The sequence below is a fragment of the Pongo abelii genome, chromosome 17 (assembly GCF_028885655.2).
Source record: "Pongo abelii isolate AG06213 chromosome 17, NHGRI_mPonAbe1-v2.0_pri, whole genome shotgun sequence".
NCBI lineage: Eukaryota > Metazoa > Chordata > Mammalia > Primates > Hominidae > Pongo > Pongo abelii.
Window position 1 is genome coordinate 45,287,860 of NC_072002.2, and position 20,948 is coordinate 45,308,807.

The following is a 20,948-nucleotide window of genomic DNA, read 5'->3' on the forward strand; positions in this document are numbered from 1 at the left end:
ACAAAGTTTGTCTTAATGATAAGCTGCCCAACATTTTAACAAGCTTTTCTTTGTTGTAAATGTAAATGTTGCCTTCATAAAAATTACATCTTCCTTCATTTTATATATAACAGAGCCCCCATACGATATTTGTAAAAGGTTAGTTTATCCTTCTAAAATATATTAATGAGACTCAGTTTCACTTCATGTTTTGTGTAAATAAGCAAGTCAATCTATCCTCCAGTTATTCTCAGTTATTTCAGAGTTTATAAATCATTATTTTTTATTAAATACCATTAACTTTGGTGAGGCTCCACAGTCTACTGATTTCTGGGGAAGTATTGGGCAAACTGAAATAAAATGGAGCTCCATGGACAGGTTCATCAGGATCAACAGCTAAAATGTCAGTATACGCCATTTTTGGTTTGCAAATGACTACATATTCTTGAAGTATTTCTGGTGGATTATCATTTACATCTTCAATGTTCACAGCAAGTGTTCCAGTACACGATCTATCATCTAAGGAGAGAGGAATAAGGTTTAGTGTTATTTTAAAATTCTTTTATAGTTTCTTAAAGAATAAAAAGTCAATTCTATTCTATATATGATCTGTTTTTAAATAAACTGATTATTAAAGGAAATCATAAATAAATAAGAACATAGATGGATAAATAGGATCTGCAGCTAATCTGAAATGACTATTGCTACTGATAATATCAGATACAACTGCCAATAAATCTTTTACCAGAATTACTACCAAATAAAAATAAAAGTCTGAATTTCAATCTCTATTTTTGGGGGTTCCAGGTGCCACATGTTAATAAGCAGTAAAGTGGTTACAGATAAGATTTCTAATCCCAGTATATATTCAAACCACTAGGAAGACTTTTTTTAAATATAAGATTCCTAGGCTCCACAGCCAGAGATTCTGATTCAGTTAGTCTAACAAAGTATCTACAGATTAATATTTTTATTTTAATATGAAGACAAGGTCGAAAAACTGGGTTACTTTAAGGAACAGAATTCAAGAAAAGGATCATTTTGACCTAATATTCAGCTGAACTATATAAAAGCTCAATTTAAAGTGACACAAATGGATGTGGAAGAGTCTGATGAGACCATTTTATCTAGTTTTAGATTTCAGTTTTATTTTTGTCCTCTAGCATAGAAATATATAAGAATTTAAGGTCCTGTCCTATTGGGGATATAAAGATAAATAAAACATGGCTTCTTGTCACCAAACAGTTTCGCCTTGTTAGATAATTAAGAGAGACAGAAAGAGTCTTTAAAGTAATTTCAAAGAATTCCATATACTTACCACCAAAAAAAATCTGCATAAGAATAATTACATTTTATTCTCTAATTCCTTTATAAAATACCAGATTAAAACTTTTTTTTTACCTTTGTCTATCGCCAGGACTGTAATATTATACAACTCATTTTTGGGAGTTTCGACCTCCCTATCCAGGATTTTGGAAGTTATGATTGACCCTGAAATTTCATCAATGGTGATCCAACCTTTAGGATCATGCAATTTTTTATACCTGTTAATAAAAAAAATAGTCTTTAGCATTAGAAAATGTTTTAAAATAAGTTGCTATCTCAATGATTACAAATACATTATTAGTATGTGGTTATAGATTTATTTTTACCTTAAACCATTGCCATTTCTATTTTCGGGGTCATATGCCTTATAGCCGTTGATCTTTGACCCCACTGCTAAGTTTTCTTTAATCCGCACATATTGGGCTGCAGGGGTGCATTCAGGCCCCTCATCCAGATCCCTCACATGAACTGTAACCAAGGCTCTGTTCAAGGCTGTCACTCTGGGAATATCTCTAGCAAATGGCACTTCATTGTTTACTCCAATTTCCAGGTTCACTTGACGGTTTTCTTCGTAATTCAGTGGCTTTAAAATAAAGTCCATGTATATCAGTGTCAGTGTAAAATACATTTGGCATTTCAAATGGCAAGTGAACATTTGTCATTCTGACCAGTGCTGCGTAAATTCTATGTTCACAGTTTGTTAATACTGACTTTCATCCCTTGCTAAAAAGAGAGTGGATCCTGTGCTAAGGCTTTACCAAGAATGGTCCAAAAACTTCTGCAGGTAGTTTTACAGAGTTGGACAAAAGAAATTCCTGAAATATTTTTATATTTCACCCTTACTAAGGAAAATTGCTCTGATTCAAAAAGTAATGCAAACAGATGACAGTATTCTTATGGCCCTGCTTGGAGCACTGTCTAACAGGTTGGGCTAAGGGTCATCTGAGTATGGGAAGGTGCCTTTATTTGGCTTATCAGTTACCACTGACTATGGCCCAGGCATTTTATAACTCTTGTAAAGTTTGATGTCGACTTTCACAAAAGCAAAATGTGCAATGATTTCATTTTCTGTCTCATAGAAAAGATATCCCCAATATTTTATTTATTTTATTTATTTTATTTTATTTTTTTATTTTATTTTTTTATTTTATTTTATATTTTATTTTATTTTATTTTATTTGAGACAGAGTCTTGCCTCGTTCTGTCACCCAGGCTGGAGAGCAGTGGCGCAATCTTGGCTCACTGCAACTTCTGCCTCTTTGGTTCAAGCGATTCTCCTGCCTCAGCCTCCCATGTAGCTGGGACTACAGGCACGTGCCACCATACTCAGCTAATTTTTGTATTTTTTTCTTTAGTAAAGATGGGGTTCTGCCATCTTAGTCAGGCTGGTCTCAAACTCCTGAACTCAGGTGATCCACCTCCCTTGGCATCCCAAAATGCTGAGATTACAGGCGTGAACCACCATGCCCGGCCCCAAATGTGTGTTTTAATTGCCCTCTAAGGCATCTAACTGAGCCATCTAATTTCTGCTTTTCTTTTATCAAAATCCATCCAGAGTCTCATTTCTTCTTAGGAATCAACTTGTCTTTAACTCGTTCCTTCATGAACGAGTTAAAACATTTATCCATCCATGCCCACTACCTATTTTTATGAAAATTACATTTTTGGAAACTTGAGAATTATACTTTGGCATTATCTATAATTTATCCAATGAAACTTTCACAGTGGATACACAGAGGAGTAAAGGAAATACTATGTGATTGATTTTAATTATCATTGAATCTAAGGTACTACTCTAACAGCAAAAATAAACTCACTAAATCTTCATGACATTATGAAGTAAGTATTATTGGCCTCATCCTCATTTTACAGAGCAGAAAATGGGAAAAGGAGATACACTGATTTTTTTTAAGGCCGAAAGATAATCATTTGAGCTTGAATTTGAAGCCAGGTAGTCTGACCTGAGTCCATTTCCTTAGCCTACGCTATAATCCGTCTGCTATCGTGTGCTGTTAATTGGCTCACTGATCCCTAAAAAATTTCCAAATCAATCTTTGACTAAAATTCAGTTTTAGATAACAAATCAAGTAAAACCCATAAAACATTATGTTACACTGTACTATAAAGTTGAAGCACTTTTTCTTCAATTTCTCTTTCTGCTTATCAAAACAATCACTGGCTAAACATTGAACAAAATCAAAACTGGTGAATAAAATTATTTTAAATCTTTCTCCACACCTAGGTATTAACAGAGTAAGACACTAATATCACGAGTCTACTAAAAAGTCAAGAAGGTTTCTGAATCTTAGAATCTATAAAATGTATGTAAAACCTTTTTTTATTTTGTATGAATATCCCAGAAACTGGAGAGTCAAGGAAAAAAATATTAATATGTGTTCACTTGATGCTGATGAACACTGCTTCACACATTTCATGTGCTGGTGTGATCACACAGAGAGTAAGAGCAACTGCTGGCAATGAGAAATGGATGGAAATTTAGAGAACAGCTGCTGCACTGGAGGAGGTGCAACTATTCAATGCAGAAACACTCGCTGAAACCTTGGAGTTTCTTTGTCCCATTTTTCGAGGCTTAAGATGGATATTGTTTTAGTAGCTTAAAACTCTCCAAAATTAAAAATCTGGTGAGATGAAATCCTAAAGATTAAGGGGATTAGATAATCTCATTAATTAATAGGAAAGCATGTAAATTCTCTTCCACCTCTGGGTATGTTTTTGTTTCGCCACTTAAAAAAAGTGCTTAAAAATATCCCACATCTGCACTGAGATGTTAACAACTCCCTAGAAAATGTATAGTTGTGGAAATGGAGCTGAGGACTCTCCATGATGAGAATGACCAAGAATAATACCATCCTCACTCAAGCCCATATGCATCACTGCTGCTGCTCAAATGGACAGAAGCCACTGAGATGGAATGAGTTTACCCAGAACTCAGCAAAAGGCTGTATCCCTCATGCTTTGTGGTTACAGAAAAGTTATCTATTTTGGAACATTATAACACTAGTCTCAAGGACATAGTATAACTTTTTAAAATAAAATAATAATATCCCACAGTTTACCAAGTGCTGTTACGTTCAATATTATATTTGAAGAGCTATTAGGGAGGCAGAGAGAAGTATTGTTCCCATTTTACAGGTAACACAGAGGCCAACTTTCCAAGATCACACAGCTGTGGAAAACAATTTAACATAGTGCTTGACAGTGTATAGTTAGAGTCAAAGAGTTAGGTTCAAATTCTGTCTACACTACATCCTAGCTGTGTGGCATTGGGAAAGTTATTTAGTCTCTTTAACTTTTCTCTTCTGTGAAATTGTAAGAATGACATTTAACACTACAGCATAAAATAAGTGCTTTACACTAAATTCTGAGTAATCTCTCAAGCTGTCACAGAGGCAAATGAAGGGAATAAATGATGTATGCTTTTGTTAACAGCCAATATAATGCAATAAAAGGAGACGCTAACTAATAAGACAATGTTTGCAAGCTTTATTCAGCTAAAAGAAGTATACCAGAGCAATTCTTAGTTTGGCCTACTGATTACTTAACTCTTTGAGGTATAAAGGAATGAATAATGTGCACTCTTTCCCTGGATATAATTCTGACTAGCAAGGAAGAACCAGGGCATTGGAAGAGGAGGATTCCTTTAGAGTCAACAACATAGTGATGTCATTCTTTAATCAGTACGCAAAAGGTTAGTCATCATTAGGTACATAGCCTACATGACAGAAACATGGATTTTGAGCACCCTGATTATGCAGTGTTTGATTTTCAAATAAAAGATGACTCACTGAGATTAAAAAGTACTTAAAGATGCCAGGCACGGTGGCTCACGCCTGTAATCCTAGCACTTTGGGAGGCCAAGGCGGGCAGATTGCCTGATCTCAGGAGTTCGAGACCAGCCTGGGCAACACGGTGAAACCCCATCTCTACTAAAATACAAAAAATTAGCCAGGCATGGAGGCATGCGCCTGTAGTCCCAGCTGCTTGGGAGGCTGAGGCAGGAGAATTGCGACACAGTAAGACTCCATCTCCGAAAAAAAAAAAAGTACTTAAAGGCATGATTTAACTACACAATCACAACTCTTTCCCAAGGAAAAGAATAAGATACTTTCAAAGACTAGCATGGCTATCAAAGGAGCCCTGTGATAATTCAGCTTTTCTAAGGGTTTGGATAAAATATGAAAAGGATAACACAACATGGCAAAAGCAAATTTTATTAATCAAAATGTTAGCAAACAGTATGAATGACTCAAAGGAAAAGAGAAGGTACAATTAGCAAAGGAGCTAGTAATGTCAGAAGAAGAATATAATTTAAAAAGTAAACTCCCAAAAGTAGAAATGAATTAAGGTTCCAAAAAGAGAAGATCCTCTTGTGCAAATGAAGTAATGGCTTTATCAAGCTAAGTAACTCAAGTATGGAAAAGAGGCGACATAAGGGAAGCAAGGATACCAAGCCAGAAGGAGAACAGCTCAGGGATTATGAATAAGAGCTCCCCACACAAGAGATCTGGGTTTTTTTCTTGGCTGTATGAACAGAGTTATCTCTCCTAGATAGTTTGGACATTTAACACCCGACTGTGGGGTACAAATCAGCTATCCTAGCTGTATGGACTGCAGCATGTTATTTCTCTTTGATTCAGTCTACTCATCTGGAAACGAGAAGAATTAGAATAGCAACAACATGGGCTTGTTTTGGAAAGATAAATAAATCTTTTAATTCAATGTTTTTGGGGAGTTTTGTGGGACACTGTTTCACAGCATGGAAAAAAAGAAGAAAATAAACTATTTTTATGAAGCAAGCATAAAATTGATAGTAAAAACTTAATAGCAATTATACAAAAGGAAAAACTATCGTAAATCCTTTTTGTGGTTATGGATGTAAATCCTACACAGAAATTAGACAAAACAGCTGAAAAAAATGAAATTACGATCTTGGCTATGACTTATGAGAAAAATGCTAATTCTCTCCTACTCTTTCTATGAAATTAATGTAATTGTAAAAACATCAAAAGAGATATTTTTAAACTTGGGAGCTGATTTGAAAGTTCACATGGAAGAACAAACGAGCAAGATATTCATAAGAAAAAAATCCACAATGGAAGATCACTAGATAAGAGTGGCTTGAAACACTGCAAATACTAAAATGCATATTATACATTTGATATTCTTAAATAGCTAGCAATAATACAGCAGCATAAAGATGCTAATTAATAAACAATAAATTAACGGTACAAAAGAGAATATCAAGAACAAACTCAAATATACATGTATCTTATTTTATGACAAAGAAAATATGTCAAAGCATGAATTGTATTGGAACAGATAGAAAAACTAAAATTCGATTCATATCACAATTGTTCTAGGATAAATTTCATACAGATCAAAAATTTAACTGGATAGATAATTAAACAATAATAAAGTAGAAGAATTTCAGATAAAATACTTTCATAATGTCAATACCATGATAATAACACAAATCTCACAACCATAGAAGCCTCTGATAAACTGTGGCCTTGAACAAGCAAGCCCTGCCAACAAAATAAATCCTGGAGGTCAAAAACCAACACACGCAAACTTATAAAACAATAAAAATCGGTAAAAATATTTACAAAAATATTTCCTTCCATAAAACTCTTATAAATAAATAGTTAATAGATAAGAAGAGCAAAACATAGAAAGTGGCTAAAAGACAGGACTAGTGAGCTTGAAGATGTAAAATACATTCAATGGTGTCTTCATATAAAAGGAATGCTCAGATACACTGAAACACCATTTTTTTGCTATTCAACTGATAAATATCGAAACTTGATAATATAATTGGCAATTATTTTACAACAGGCATGTGTGTACATTTCTGATGAGCATGTCAACATGCACCACCTATCCAGAGGACAATCAGGCAGTAAAACAACCACAGAAAAAAATAGCCATGTCCTTGACTAAGCAATTCCATTTCTAGAAATTTATCCTACATTTAAATTGTAGTATATTCATTGTAGTATGTTTTGAAATAATAAAAAGAATTAGAATTTCCATTGATATGGCCTAAATTTCCATTTGTAATCAACTAGTTAAAAAATAATTTACATTCATATGATGGATATTTTACTGTAATGTCTAAAATAGATAGCTGTAAAAAATGGCAAAACTATTTACATACTGATATGTAATGACTTCAGGGAAAAGTTGTTGAATGAAGAAAAGCACAGAATAAGCAATACAGAATATCCATAGGTGTGGTCTAAACTTCCATAGATATGGAACTGGTTATAAAAATACAGTATGTCCATACCATACCATGAAATATTACCAATGTATATGTAATGAACTCAAGAGACATGTTAATTGAAGTAAAATGTATTTGTTTTTAAAAAAGAAACATGATAAGATTACTTAAACATGTTTGTGTATATATAAAATACCTTTTGAATAATACACAGGAAACAGGTGGCATGTATTAATTCTTCCAAGTAGAGCAGAGTGGCTGACAGACCAAGTAAAAGTGAGACGTTTTACATCATGCTTTTTGTTTCTTTTGAACTTTGAATTTTTGTTTCTTTTGAACTTTGAACTAATGAACTGCTTACTAAAAATTTTAAAATTACTGGCTTTATTATTAAATAAATGTAATAAAGAATCTATTGACATTTAAAACAATTAAATGAGATACTACAGGCTAAGCACTTGGCATAGTGTCTGGCATTTAGTAAGTAATAAATGTTAGCCATTATTGTTAATTTGCATTTAATATGAAGTATGAATTTGAGAATATAATTAGACTGCATGACAAGGGGCTGCAGATATAATATATTCTATGACATACTGAATACAAACTGCCTTGTGGGCTTAATGAGGCATGGCATGCAGTAATGGAAAGATAATTAATTTGGGAACAAAATAGACCAGGTTTGTATTCCGGGGTGGATCGTTAATATATGCTTGACTTTGAGGAAGTTATTTACCTTCATCAGCCTTAGGTGGTTGTTGTGTTTTCGGGGTTTGACTTTTTAAAAAAATCAATGTAAAATAGGGATAATAACACCTTGTCATATAGGGGATATGAAAACTATGTACAACTTATGTAAAGTGCCTAGCATTTTCTGTGACATAAAAGGAACTTGACTCATGGTAACTACTTTTAAAATTCTAAAAATATTAAAAGTATTTCCTTCATGTAGAAACTAGGATGTAATATCAAATATAAGGGCAACTATCTTATGTTTTAAAATAATGGAAATAAATGTATATAAATGTATTGGGGAAATTTTTGATACTCTCCAGATGTGAAATTAGGTTAATCTGAACCAAAAACAAAGTAGTAAAGTATTATTATCTAACTGCTCCCCATTCTGGAGAATCCTGGAGTGCTACTCAGAAATGAAACAAATGCGTATCAGTCACATGGAATGAGAAATACTCTATGATATAGGTTATAACTTCCAATCACCTTTGGAAATGTTTTTCTTAATACCTCTATGGTCAGAACTCCTTGAACAAAAAAACATACAAAAGAACATTGAGTACATATACTCATTGATTAGGCCTTTCTAAAAATTAGAGTATATTCTTTTGAAAAAGTTTGCTAGAGATCATTTTGTATTGGCCAAAAAAACTTAGAAATGTAATTCCTAGTGGTATTTAAATTTTATCTCCTCTAAGCAAGACAAAACCACTGATATTAAATAATAACAATAATGATAGAGTTTTTCCATATGGATCTTGAATAACGGCCTTGAGAGAGACTGGAGGAGATGCCTTCTGACCAAGGAGCAGATAGACAGCACACCAAAAGTTCTGAGCTTGGGTCTCTGACAGAAGCTACTGTAGTTATATCGTCCACCCTTCCCAAATCTTAAACTATTCCTTTGACTTATTTACAGGAGAAACCAAGGCTTGGTGGGGTGAGGTAGGAGATCAGCAGGACTTGTTTTCTGAGCACCAGTCATGACCCTGCTGATCAAAACAGAATCTCATCGAAACAATATGCAATCAAGAAACCAGCCACAATCAGTTAAACCAAGAAGATGAGGACAGAGACCTCTAGTTGACCTCAATGCTCATTATATGCTAATTATGATGCATTCGCATGCTAAAAGACATTCCCACCAGTGCCGTGATGGTTTACAAATGCCACGGTAATGCCCAGAAGTTATCTGATATGATCTAAAAGGGGAGAAACCCTCAGTTCCAGGAACTCCTGCCAGTTTTCCAGAAAATTCATGGATAACCCACCTCTTATTTAGCATATAATTAAGGAGTAGTTATAAATACAGCTAGCCAGAAATCCACAATTGCTACTCTGCCTAGGGAGTAGCCCTGCTCTGTCTGTGGAGCCACCATTTTCCTTTGTCTGTTGCTCTAATAAGCTTGCTTTGCTTTCACTTTACTCTATTGTCTTGCTCTTGAATTCTTTTCCAGGTGAAGCCAGGAACCCTCTGGGCTGAGCCCCAATTTTGGGATTCGCCTGCATCAGGAGGAAGAGGGGAAAAGGGTGTCCAGGAGAACATTTAACAAAACATCTGTTGCAATCACATCAATTCGAAACATGCCTGTACTGCCTAAGTGTTCAGCCTTGGAAACTGTATGAGATATACAGTAGCCCTTTTCAGAACAATTATACACCACAGCCCCACAGCCAGTTCCCATGTGTGCTGATAGATTCACATCTCAAGACTCAAAGATTTGGCTCTTCAGATTCAGGGTTCCCTCTAAAACCAGAGGGCTCCCTCAGCAGACAGCAGGCACAGCCCAATCCAGAAGTGCAGTGAATTTAAGGATCCCTGGGTGAAACCTTCAACCAGTAGGGCCTGGGTGCTGAGAAGGGATGTGAGGGGTAAACACCCCAAGTATCCATTTTTGAGGGGATAATTATGAGGCAAGTTCTACATGGTTTCTTGTATGGATGAACACCAAAGATGACTAGCTCAATAATGCAGACTGGATTGGCTTTTCCTCCTTCCCTGTCTTATTTCCCCATTTTAACATTGGCTTCCTGGGACCCACTTCCTAAATATGTTCCCAAGTTCAGGTCTTTGTCTTGCATTCTGCTTTCTGGAGAGTCCAAATAAAGACTAGATTGATTTGGACTAATAAAAAACAAAAGCAATCAGTGGTATTTTCTTATTTCCTTTCCTATTACTCTCAACTATAAAGCATAGTGGTTTTTTTTAAGTACTTGTTTTTTAGTATTCAATTTGAGCAGATCATATTATAGAAAAATAAAATAGGGAGGCTTGATGTGAAGAGTCTATATTTGACTCCACATCTGGACAGAACTTGCCAAGTCTTAGTATATGAGCCTTGGAAATTTTTATGGAGGAAATAACTGCAAATAGAGGTGTTTGTGTACCAAAGATGCCTCTTTACTATTTTTGGCAGATAAGCCTCTTTCACTCAATGAATGACCTCTATTCTTGTCCACAGGACAATATTAATTTTTGTTTTGTTCTGGGCTAGAAGTATAAAACCAATGATCCTTTTCAAACAGATCCCTTCCTACCCTCATAACCTGGATCCTAGAATGCACCAGCACAACCAAATATACAACATATTGCACAAAAAATAAGTTCATTCATCGCTGTCTGAGATAATACTAAATTTCATTGTCAATATCACCTTTAAAAGGATCAGATACAACCAAGCATATATTATAGAGAAAGTGAGAAGAATATGGGTTTGTATGTCACATCATGTAAGAATTAAGAAATTGAGAATATTTATCTTACAGAAAGTAAGTCTCAAATGAACACAGCAGCGTTTTCAAAAGAATTATAGCTGTTCTGAATAGCATTAGAGGATGAATCAGAACCAAACAAATGAGTTATAAGAAAAATAACCTGGGCACAGTAGAAGTAAGAACTTCTGAGAACCAAAGCATTTCAAATGTGGAATAAGTGGCCAATGGAGCTATGGAGATCCTTATAAATGAGAATGTCCAAGCAGAAGCTAGATGACTAGCAATCAGCAATAAAATTACAGAAGACACACAGGCATGAGATTGGAATAGTGGTTTAAATAGATTTTAAATTCTCTTCCAACTTGTAGAGTCTATGGTCTGAAACTATTTAGTTGATTAAATTATTAGTTAACTAAAACCTGTTAATTTGCTAAGTTGTCAATTATACATTACTGTACCTTTACAACACAAAGAACACCTTCATTAGTTTCTTTGTCTGTGCTGATTTTGAAATGTCCATTTTCATTTCCCTTTAAAATGGTAAAATTGACTCTCCAATTGGCAGTGTTAATTAAATCCTTATCTTCTATAGGTATTCGTAAGATTTCCACATTGAATGCATTTTCCTCTACAAATGCCTCATACTGAAACAGAAAGAAGTCATTGAAAATTGAAATTTTATTTTATAGACAACTTTAAAAAAAAGTTTCTTCCATTCCAAAAATACTTACCATTATAATTTTATATAGATTATTTTAAAACTATGAATCGTAAACACTATTGGTTCATTAAGGGTTATCTTTTAAATAAAAGTTTCATTACAAATGAAGACTGATGTTACTGACCTTTGACAGAAGGGAGATAACAGAAACACTAATATGAATAAATAAAATAAATTTACATATCATTTGTTTAAACTTTAATTTTATTCATAAAATACATATACGTCAAAGTATACTTCATGAAGTATTAATTTTATTAATTCAGTTTAAATAAAAAACGACAGCAGATAAGACAGAGGCAGATTTTGATATTATATACTTACAGCATTTTGTCTGAAAGTGGGTGCATTATCATTTGCATCTGTTACTGTTATGATACAAGTTGATGTGCCTATCAATCCAAAAAACTGGCCATCCATGTCTTGTACTTTCATTATCAATGAGTACTTGTCTACAACCTGAAAACAAAGCAGATATTTAACTAGTCTTGAAAAATTTTTGTTAGATTTATAAATGAAACCTCAATTGCACAGTCACTCACTCACATACACACACATCTGTGTGTGTCCGCGCTTTTACCTGATTTCCATATTTGCACAGACTCTAGGAATTTGGTAGACAAGGATAAAGCTGAAGAGGCAGGCAGAGATTAAATTACAAAGACCCGTACTCAGAAATTATGCTTTAAGTAACAGGTAATAGCGAAAAGGTTTTTGGAAGTCATAGGGGCAGCACAAAATAAGAACATTTGAGTTTTGTTTTGTTTTGTTTTGAGACGGAGTCTCACACCATCACCCAGGCTGGTGTGCAGTGGCACGATCTTGGCTCACTGCAACCTCCGCCTCCTGAGTTCAAATGATTCTCCTGCCTTAGCCTCCCTAGTAGCTGGGATTACAGGTGCCCACCACCACACCCGGCTAATTTTTTGTATTTTTGTAGGGACGGGGTTTCACCAGGTTGGCCAGGCTGGTCTCAAACTCCCGACCTCGTGATTCACCCGCCTCGGCCTCCCAAAGTGCTAGGATTACAGGTGTGAGACACCACACCCAGCCAGAACATTTGAGTTTTAAAAAGATATATTCTTAAGGAAGTTTTGGCATAATTGGGAGTAAGCCAAAAAACCAAAGCAGTTAGTTGAAACTCTCCTGCAGCAATCATCTAAAACAGGTGGCTTAGGCCAGCGCAGTGGCTCACACCTGTAATCCCAGCACTTTGGGAGGCCAACATAGAAGGATCACTCAAGGCCAGGAGTTTGAGACAGGCCTGGGCAATATAGCAAGACCTCATCTCTACAAAAAAATAAAAATTCAGCTGGGCACGGTGATGTGTGTCTGTACTCCCAAGCTACTTGAGAGGCTGAGGCGGATGGACCCTTGAGTGGGAGTTTGAAGTAACAGTGAGTTATGATCACGCCACAGCACTGCAGCCTGAGTGACAGAGCAAGATCTGTTCTGTAAACAACAAACAAATAAATAAATAGGGCAAGCGTCCCAAATCTGAGGCAGTAGCAATGAGGACAAAGAGAAAGGATGGCAGGAAAGTTACTTGGGAGTTAGAATGGAGTAGGACTTAACAGTAAATTCTATATACAAGTTAAGAGAGAATGATTTTCAGGTGTCCCACTTGGAGAGATAGGAAGACAGGGGCACCATCAAACAATACAGGAAATGCAGGAGAACAATTCTCGGAGGAAGTAAACACTACTGAGGTTGGCAAAGCGGTAGAAATACTGAGTTTTGTTTTGCATATGTTGAATCTTATGTGCCTAAAGGAAATCTAAGGAGTAAAGTCCAAAAGGCACCTGGATATATGGCCTCATATGTACAGAAGAGATCATGACCAGAAATGTCTATCTGGAAGTCATCAGTATCTAGATGGTGGTTGAAATTATGGCAGGAATCAGATTATTCAATTCAGGAGAGGCTGCAGGATGAGAAGAGCCTCAGATATAAGGACCTACAGTATTTCTAGCATGGAGGGAATAAGAAGACTATGCAAAGGCCACTAAAAAGGAAAGATCAGAGAAGCAGGAGGAAGACCAGAAATCTAAGGGAAGAGAGAGTTTTAACAAGTGTCAGCAATAGACAGGGACTTAAGGTTGCTGTTAGATTTGCAAAAAATGAAATTTTGCAGATGGTGTGGTGATGGTGAATTGAAGTCATTAATTTGTGGTACAATCATCTTTGTGGCCTTCCTCTTTTATCTTACTGTTCTTTAGTCACGCTTTCATTCTTTTATTTTTCTTCATTTTTTGTTTCCCTCTATCTCTTCCCTCAGTCTTTATTTTACTCGATCTTCCTTCCATACTGAAAGTCAATATTCTGGTCAGGCGCCATGGCTCATGCCTGTAAATTCCAACACTTTGGGAGGCTGAGGCAGGCTTATTGCTTGAGCACAGGAGTCGAGACCAGCCTAGGCAGCATGGCAAAACCCTGTCTCCACAAACAATAAAAAAATCAGCCAAGCATGGTGGTGTGTCCTGTAATCCCAGCTACACGGGAGGCTGAGGTGGGAGGATTGTTTGAGCCCAGGAGGTAGAGGTTGCAGTGCACCATGTCTCTGCCATCGCACTTCAGCCTGGGCAACACAGCGAGACTGTCTCTCAAAAAAAGAAAAAAAATACAAACAGAGAAAGTAAACAAATATTCCCACCTTAAAACGCTCTTCCCTTATGCTTTAAGAATCTCTGATATTCTTTTTATCTTCCTCTAAATTCATTGTTTTTTTTTTTTTTGTCTCCCATGATTTTTACTTCTCACGTTGTTCCCCTCAACGCTCCCTGGTTGTTGCCCACAAAATCCTGGTAGATTTTTTTCTTCATCAGGAAAGTAGCAGACTTGGGTTTGATCCTAAAACTGTATCTTACAAGTTGTGGACCCCTAAATTTAATTTTTCTAAACCTCATTTTAAAAAAATTGATGACTAAAACCTGTTAACTTGCAAAGTTTCAATTACTCACTTGATTACTACATCATCCCCATATACTCCACAGATACAAAAGCACATTCAGATTTTCCCCTTAAAACTTTCCCAGTTACTATTATCCTTATATATTTTATCTATAACATAAAATGCTCCGGCCCCATAAAAAATAAAAATAACGACAATTAAAACATTTATACTACTTCTCAGTCCTTTTTATAGATTCCCACCATCCCTCCCTGTTTCTTTGGCATCAAATCCCATTGATTTCTTCCTTATATTTTCCGGTCATATTGACTCTTCTATATAAGGTATTCTAGTTGTAGTGGGAAACATTGAACTATTCCAATAAAGCTATTTTATGCATATAAAATTGATAGTCAATAATGCATGGTTGCTGACAAAATAGAACAATAAAAACTAAAGATAAGATTCAGTGCAGTAATTTGACTTGAGCAAGTCAATCAATGTTTCTGTCACATTTCTCCTTTATAGATCGGATATAACACCTATCTAGTCAAACAAAAATATTCTAAAGGGCAAATAAAATTATACATTAAGAAGTTCAATATAAAGTGCCAGATACATGACAATATGCTATTACTATCATCCAAAAAAGTGTTTCATATTTTTAATAATCCATCAATTTTATTTCAACTAATCCTTTCCCCACTAAAAGTATATATATCTATAATAATTAAAATAGAAATCAGGGTATGATCTACACTCAAAGAACAAGCAAAACTAATTGTCCTACATGAAAATTGAAACCTTTGCTGAACTGGAACCAACTAGCCACACATAAGAAAAAAAAATTTATAATGAAATTTTTTCTTTTCTCATCCCTTCTAAATGCCAATTGATCTGCATTTCTAGTCCTTATGACTACTCTAACATAAGAAAATAGGAATAATATAAAAAACAGAAAAAATTGTTAGGAATTCTTATTGTCTTATGCCTGAAATAAAATTAAACTATTAATCCACAGGACAGCAAGTTATAATAAATGGGGGAGGGAAGCTTAATCCTCAGCGAAATGAAATTCTATGGAGTGTGTGAGCTACCTCTCTGTCCAAATAATGAGAGACTGTGGTGATTACGCCTGTGCTGGGATGCACAGAAAAGAGCCCAGGCGATCTTGGTGTCTGTTGCAAAATGCTGTATTTCAGGCGCGTATGCATTGTGTCCGGTTCATCTCTGTCTGTGGCACAAACCACCCCCACTGTAGTACCTACACATTAAAAAATAAAAGAGCCTTTAATTTCCAGAATTGTTAAATATACTTTCAAAAGTATCTACATTCTTAAAATGTTAACAATGATGGTGGAAACCTAATTTAAAATGTATTTATTACCAGAGTATTATTTCGTCTTTAGATAGGACTGATGAGGATAACTTCAAATTTATCACACAAAACACTTTGATGCTGAAAATTAAGGTATACTTTTGCTCACAGTTTAAAACATTTGATCATAAATTACTAAATAAATTAGTTAAATGGCAATAAAAAATAATTGGAATATATATGTGCACATATTTCAATAACAAACCTAGCTGGAGGAATAAACCATGTCTCCTTAATAATCAGATTTTTTTTAAATTGGATTTTTTATTAATAGCTAAATCAAGACCGATTAGGGGTATGCAGTAATAATATAGATGATCAAGTTGACCTTTAGTAGTCCAGCCTCTCCTTTCTATAATCTTTTTGCTACTTCCTGATTTGATTTGTTTTAATAAACCGGTTTAGTATCACAGCCTTAACTGGTCTAACCTACTGATAAAATGTGCTTAAAGTACCTTGGGTTAAGCTGGGCATCGAAGTGTTTGTCCTTTATTTTTCTCTGTTACTATAAAAGAGAACAGACTCCTCAGGAAAGCCTGAAACTACCCCTTTTTGAAAAAGGGAAAGCATACCCCATTACTAATTAATTAAAGGCAATATAATGTCAATGTAATGTCATAGAATTGTGAGGCTAAAAACATTGTAGGTCATCTAATGTAATGAACTCCTTTTACAAGTAAGAAAACTCAGAGGGACTTCCATGAGTTTCCACAGTGAGTTAGTAACACATCCTACATCAAAAACTATGTTTTCTATGCTATAGTGGCCATTTGATTATCTGCGTGTATTCCATAACATCATGTTGTAAACCTTCACTATACACAATAAAATTTATTTAAAAAGAAACAAAACTAGGTTTCCTAAACTCCATACCAATAATTTTTAAAAAATTTTTAAATTGTACCATGTGAGTAATAAAGAGGTTAACATCTATGACATCAAGTGTACAAAGGAAAACGTAAAGGGAAAAAGCAGATATAATATTGCAGTGAAGATCTAAGCAACTACTGGAAACTTTAAAAAGCAAATTAGCAAAGTCATCCTTTATGACTGAATCCTCCTTCTTTTAACTTTATTGTGAGTGGTTATTTTCCATATTACAAGTCTCAGAAGCCATCATAAGTGCCACATTTTAAGGGCCAGGTAAACTAAAATACTTCAGTTTTCCACACGTAAGAGCAAGTGTTTAGAATAGAGAACATCTGATGTAAGTTTCTCTGAAGTTATTCCGGTATTCATTCTAAATTGGAAGTAGTGAGGTAGTAGTTTTAAAAGAAGATGATATAAATAGGAGCATAAAAAAAATTGTACCCTCAGTGGAAGCCATTTAACACCTTCCTAAATAAAAGCTCAAAAAGAAACTATACCGATTTTAGTTTTATTGTTCTTTCCACCCTGCATGCCCTCTCTTGGAGTTGAGAATAATGAAAAACCCACATGAGGAAATGAAATAAAATATATAAACTGAATATTACACAAAGCTTGAATAACTGTTAGCTGCCTTTACAGTTAATTAGTATCATATTGACAATGACAGAAACTTCTGTACTATCTGGGTAAGGCACATATTGATTTAAAGTGATGGGATTAAGTGTTTTCTGGTAAGTAGATACTAGTTCAACGTTATGTCAGGCTGATCTGGCCTTGAGTATAAAAAGCTCTATGTCTTTTAAAATGTACACAGACATATTTAAAATGATTCTTTTTATTCTTAAAAGCAGACTTACCAGGTCTACTACTTTCCAAAACTTCAAAATTATAAATTGCTTCTGTGAAAACAGGGTGGTTGTCATTTTCATCCTCTACTCTGATGGGTAGTGGGAGGGGCAGATCTGCTGAATATCCATCTGCAGTTGACGCATAAGCAATCAACTGCAAAACAGCAAAAAGAAAGTTCTATTAATATCAGATTGCGGCAAGACAGAATCAGATGCTTTATCTACTACCTGCCTTGCAAATCTTTTCAATAATAAACTACTTTGAAGTTTTTTAATTCACTGTGTTTTTAATTATCAAAGCACCAAATGGAGAAACACTTTACTGCAAAGAGCATCCAGTATGTGGTGGAAATGGCTATCGCAAATAAAACCTAGGTCAGAGTACAGTGAAGTCAGGGTTGACTCTGTCCACTAGACTGAGGAATTAAACGTGAATATAAATTCTCTCTATAATCAGAAAATTATGCTGGAGAGAACAATTAAACTCACTGCAACAGGAAAAATTCCTACTACATTATCTAAATAAAGCAGCAATTCCCAATTTGTCACTACCAAGCCCTGTTATTATTTTACCTAATAGACCTAATTATTTGTAAGAATTTTTCTGACAAAATACATATACTAATTTCCCCATTGCTGATTAAAGGCAATGTAATGTCAAATAGAGTATATTTCTGTTCAACATGTGATTACAACACTGAATTGAAAATTTTCTAAGCAAATGCAAAGCGTGTCACATGGGGGACATCAGTCATGTTTGTTTACACAGCTTCTCTTCCTTCTTTTTCGTAGGAACAGAATCTCTCTTTCTGATAATCATTCCATCGGAATCATGGGAATGACACATGACCTCACAGCATTTACCATATTATACTGAAAATTATCTGAGTTATTTGCCATTGACTATAAGCTCATCTATATCAGAATACTGGTTTATTAGCCCTTATTTGAGTTTGGTCTCCCACTTTCACTTTCTTATGTAGTTCTCAGATGTGATCAAATAATCATCTGTGTGGAAAAAAGACAAAAATGGAAGTAAGAGCAGTATAGAAAGAGGATTCTTCCAACCAGCTGTAGACATGTCTTGAAGTGAGGAAAAGGTGCCAGCAACCAGTGAGAAAGAGAGAGAGATTATCTCATAAGCAACACCAACTGTTTGGAAATTTACTGACATTTACATCGAAATACATTGAAATTTATGTTCAAATATTGAACCTCTTTGCTTCATTTCAGGCTTACCTAACAGCAGTTGAGACAAAGAGCTGACCAAGTATTCCAAAATGTTGCACATTCTATTTCCCATTGACTCTAAGATACCCTCTAAGAAGAGAGTGCAAGCAGACAGGAAAGAGTAGCTGGAGTAAGCATCAGAAGAAACATAGTTTAATAATTTCAAGTCAGGCATATCAATAAAAGTCCTACATCAAAAACATCATATTCTTCACGATCCACAGGCCGAGTGCAAAATAGATTTCCAGTGTCTCTTTCTATATAAAACAAATTTAAAGGTTCTTGATCAACTCCACGTCCACTTATTGAGTAGAAGATAGTATAGTTCTGTGCTGCATCAGATTCAACCTAAAAGTAGAAAAAAAGTATGCAAAAGAATTAAAACTAAATTCAGTTACAATATTTTTAAAATGCAGCTGATGTATCTTTTTATTTTAAAGAGATAATTTCAATAGAAAAGGTAGAAAAGAACAATAATAACCGTTGTTGGCAAGGGTAAGGCAAACAGGGATTCTCATAGGAAGAAGGGAATCCCAATTGGAATGTACCTTAGGAAGAAAACTGACAAAAATTAAAAGAATAAGCTATGAAGATAGACAGGGAAGGATCTTTCTGGCAGAGAAAATAGGAAGTGCAAGGGAACAGGCTGAGGTTTTACCTAGCATGTTCAAGGAGTAGCAAGAAAGCCACTGTGATTGGAGTAGAAAGAGCATGGAAAAAAGAAGTAGGAGATAAAGAGGTAATGAGGTAACAGGGGCCACATCACATTGGAGAATTCGAGGATGCTGGCTTTTCCTTGGAGTCAAATGGAAAACCACTGGAGAATTTAGACAAGAGTAACATCATCTGATTTGTATCCTTAAAGGTAATACTTGCTGTTTTGTCAAGCATGACTAGATGTGGTTGGATGGGTAAGGGAAAAAGCAGGTAGACCACTGAGGAAGTTACTGCAAAAACCCAGAGAAGAGACTGTAGTTAGTTAGGCTAACATGATAGCCATAGGGGTGGTGAGAAGTGGTTAGATTCTGGATATAATTTAAAGGTACAGCCATCAGAATTTGCTGATGGGTTGGATGTGTGGTGTAAAGATGGAAGTCAAGGACACTATGTCAGAGGGTGCTAGTATCTCTTAATATCTATTCTGCCCAACTTCCTTAGTATTAGAATTTGTAGTGATCACAAGGTTGTCCAGAAGAAAGGATTTCTCAGTCACCCTCGCAATTAGTTAGAGCCACACGCAAAGGTCAGGTCAAGGGAATGTGAACAAAAATGATATGTGCAAAATCCAGTTGTGCTCTAGAAAGTGAGAGAGTGTCTTATCCCTGTTGGACACAGAGGTGAGCCATCTGGAACCTGCAGGGACAGCCACGCTAAAAAATAAAGAAACCTGGGTCCTTGGTGTTTTCTCAAATTAGAACCTTTTTACCAGATCACACTTTTACAAGAAAGGAATAAACCTCTGTCTTGCTTAAGCCACTATTAATTGGGATCTCAATAAAATGCACTTATGCCAATAATGTATAATAATACAGAAATCAAAAGTTTAACTATGAGAAGAATAGACATATAGGCTAAATTGAAGCTCAATATCTGTTTCATTTTCCTTCTACAGTGTCCTCTCATAATGTAGATGCTAGAAATATTCAAACAAAAATAAACCAAAACCCCCAAATTTTGCAGAATCTCTGGAAACCAGAGCTCTGGATTTAAACATGGATGGTCAGACGTGCTTGAACAAGATTGGAATGCCAAAAGTGAGGTAGGCAGGTGTCTCATTTTTGCTGCTTCTGTTATTTTTGCTGGCAACACAGTTTATGTTTCTTTCTTTCTTTCTTTCTTTGAGGTAGGCAGGTGTCTCATTTTTACTACTTCTGCTATTTTTTCTGACAGCTAAGTTCAGATGGATTGGTTTCCTTCCTTCCTTCCTTCCTTCCTTCTTTCCTTCCTTTTCTGCAATAGCATATGTACTACTAGATATTCGCCAACTTTTTGTTACAAAATAAGATACAGAT

The 20,948-nt window shown here is 35.2% G+C and overlaps 1 protein-coding gene across 2 annotated transcripts in view; it reads right to left on the reverse strand.

Annotated features, from left to right (window-relative positions):
* The window catches only part of DSC3 (desmocollin 3), a 53,798-nt gene that overhangs the window by 17,343 nt on the left and 15,507 nt on the right, over positions 1 to 20,948 (reverse strand). For both annotated transcript variants that reach the window (XM_002828138.4, XM_003778958.4), the window contains exons 5-12: positions 19,129 to 19,284; positions 17,716 to 17,860; positions 15,708 to 15,874; positions 12,045 to 12,179; positions 11,458 to 11,643; positions 1,632 to 1,888; positions 1,381 to 1,523; positions 274 to 498 (exon numbers count right to left, since the gene is read on the reverse strand). In XM_002828138.4, coding sequence (XP_002828184.3) covers positions 274 to 498; positions 1,381 to 1,523; positions 1,632 to 1,888; positions 11,458 to 11,643; positions 12,045 to 12,179; positions 15,708 to 15,874; positions 17,716 to 17,860; positions 19,129 to 19,284 — 1,414 coding nt within the window. The remainder of the gene's footprint in view (positions 1 to 273; positions 499 to 1,380; positions 1,524 to 1,631; positions 1,889 to 11,457; positions 11,644 to 12,044; positions 12,180 to 15,707; positions 15,875 to 17,715; positions 17,861 to 19,128; positions 19,285 to 20,948) is intronic.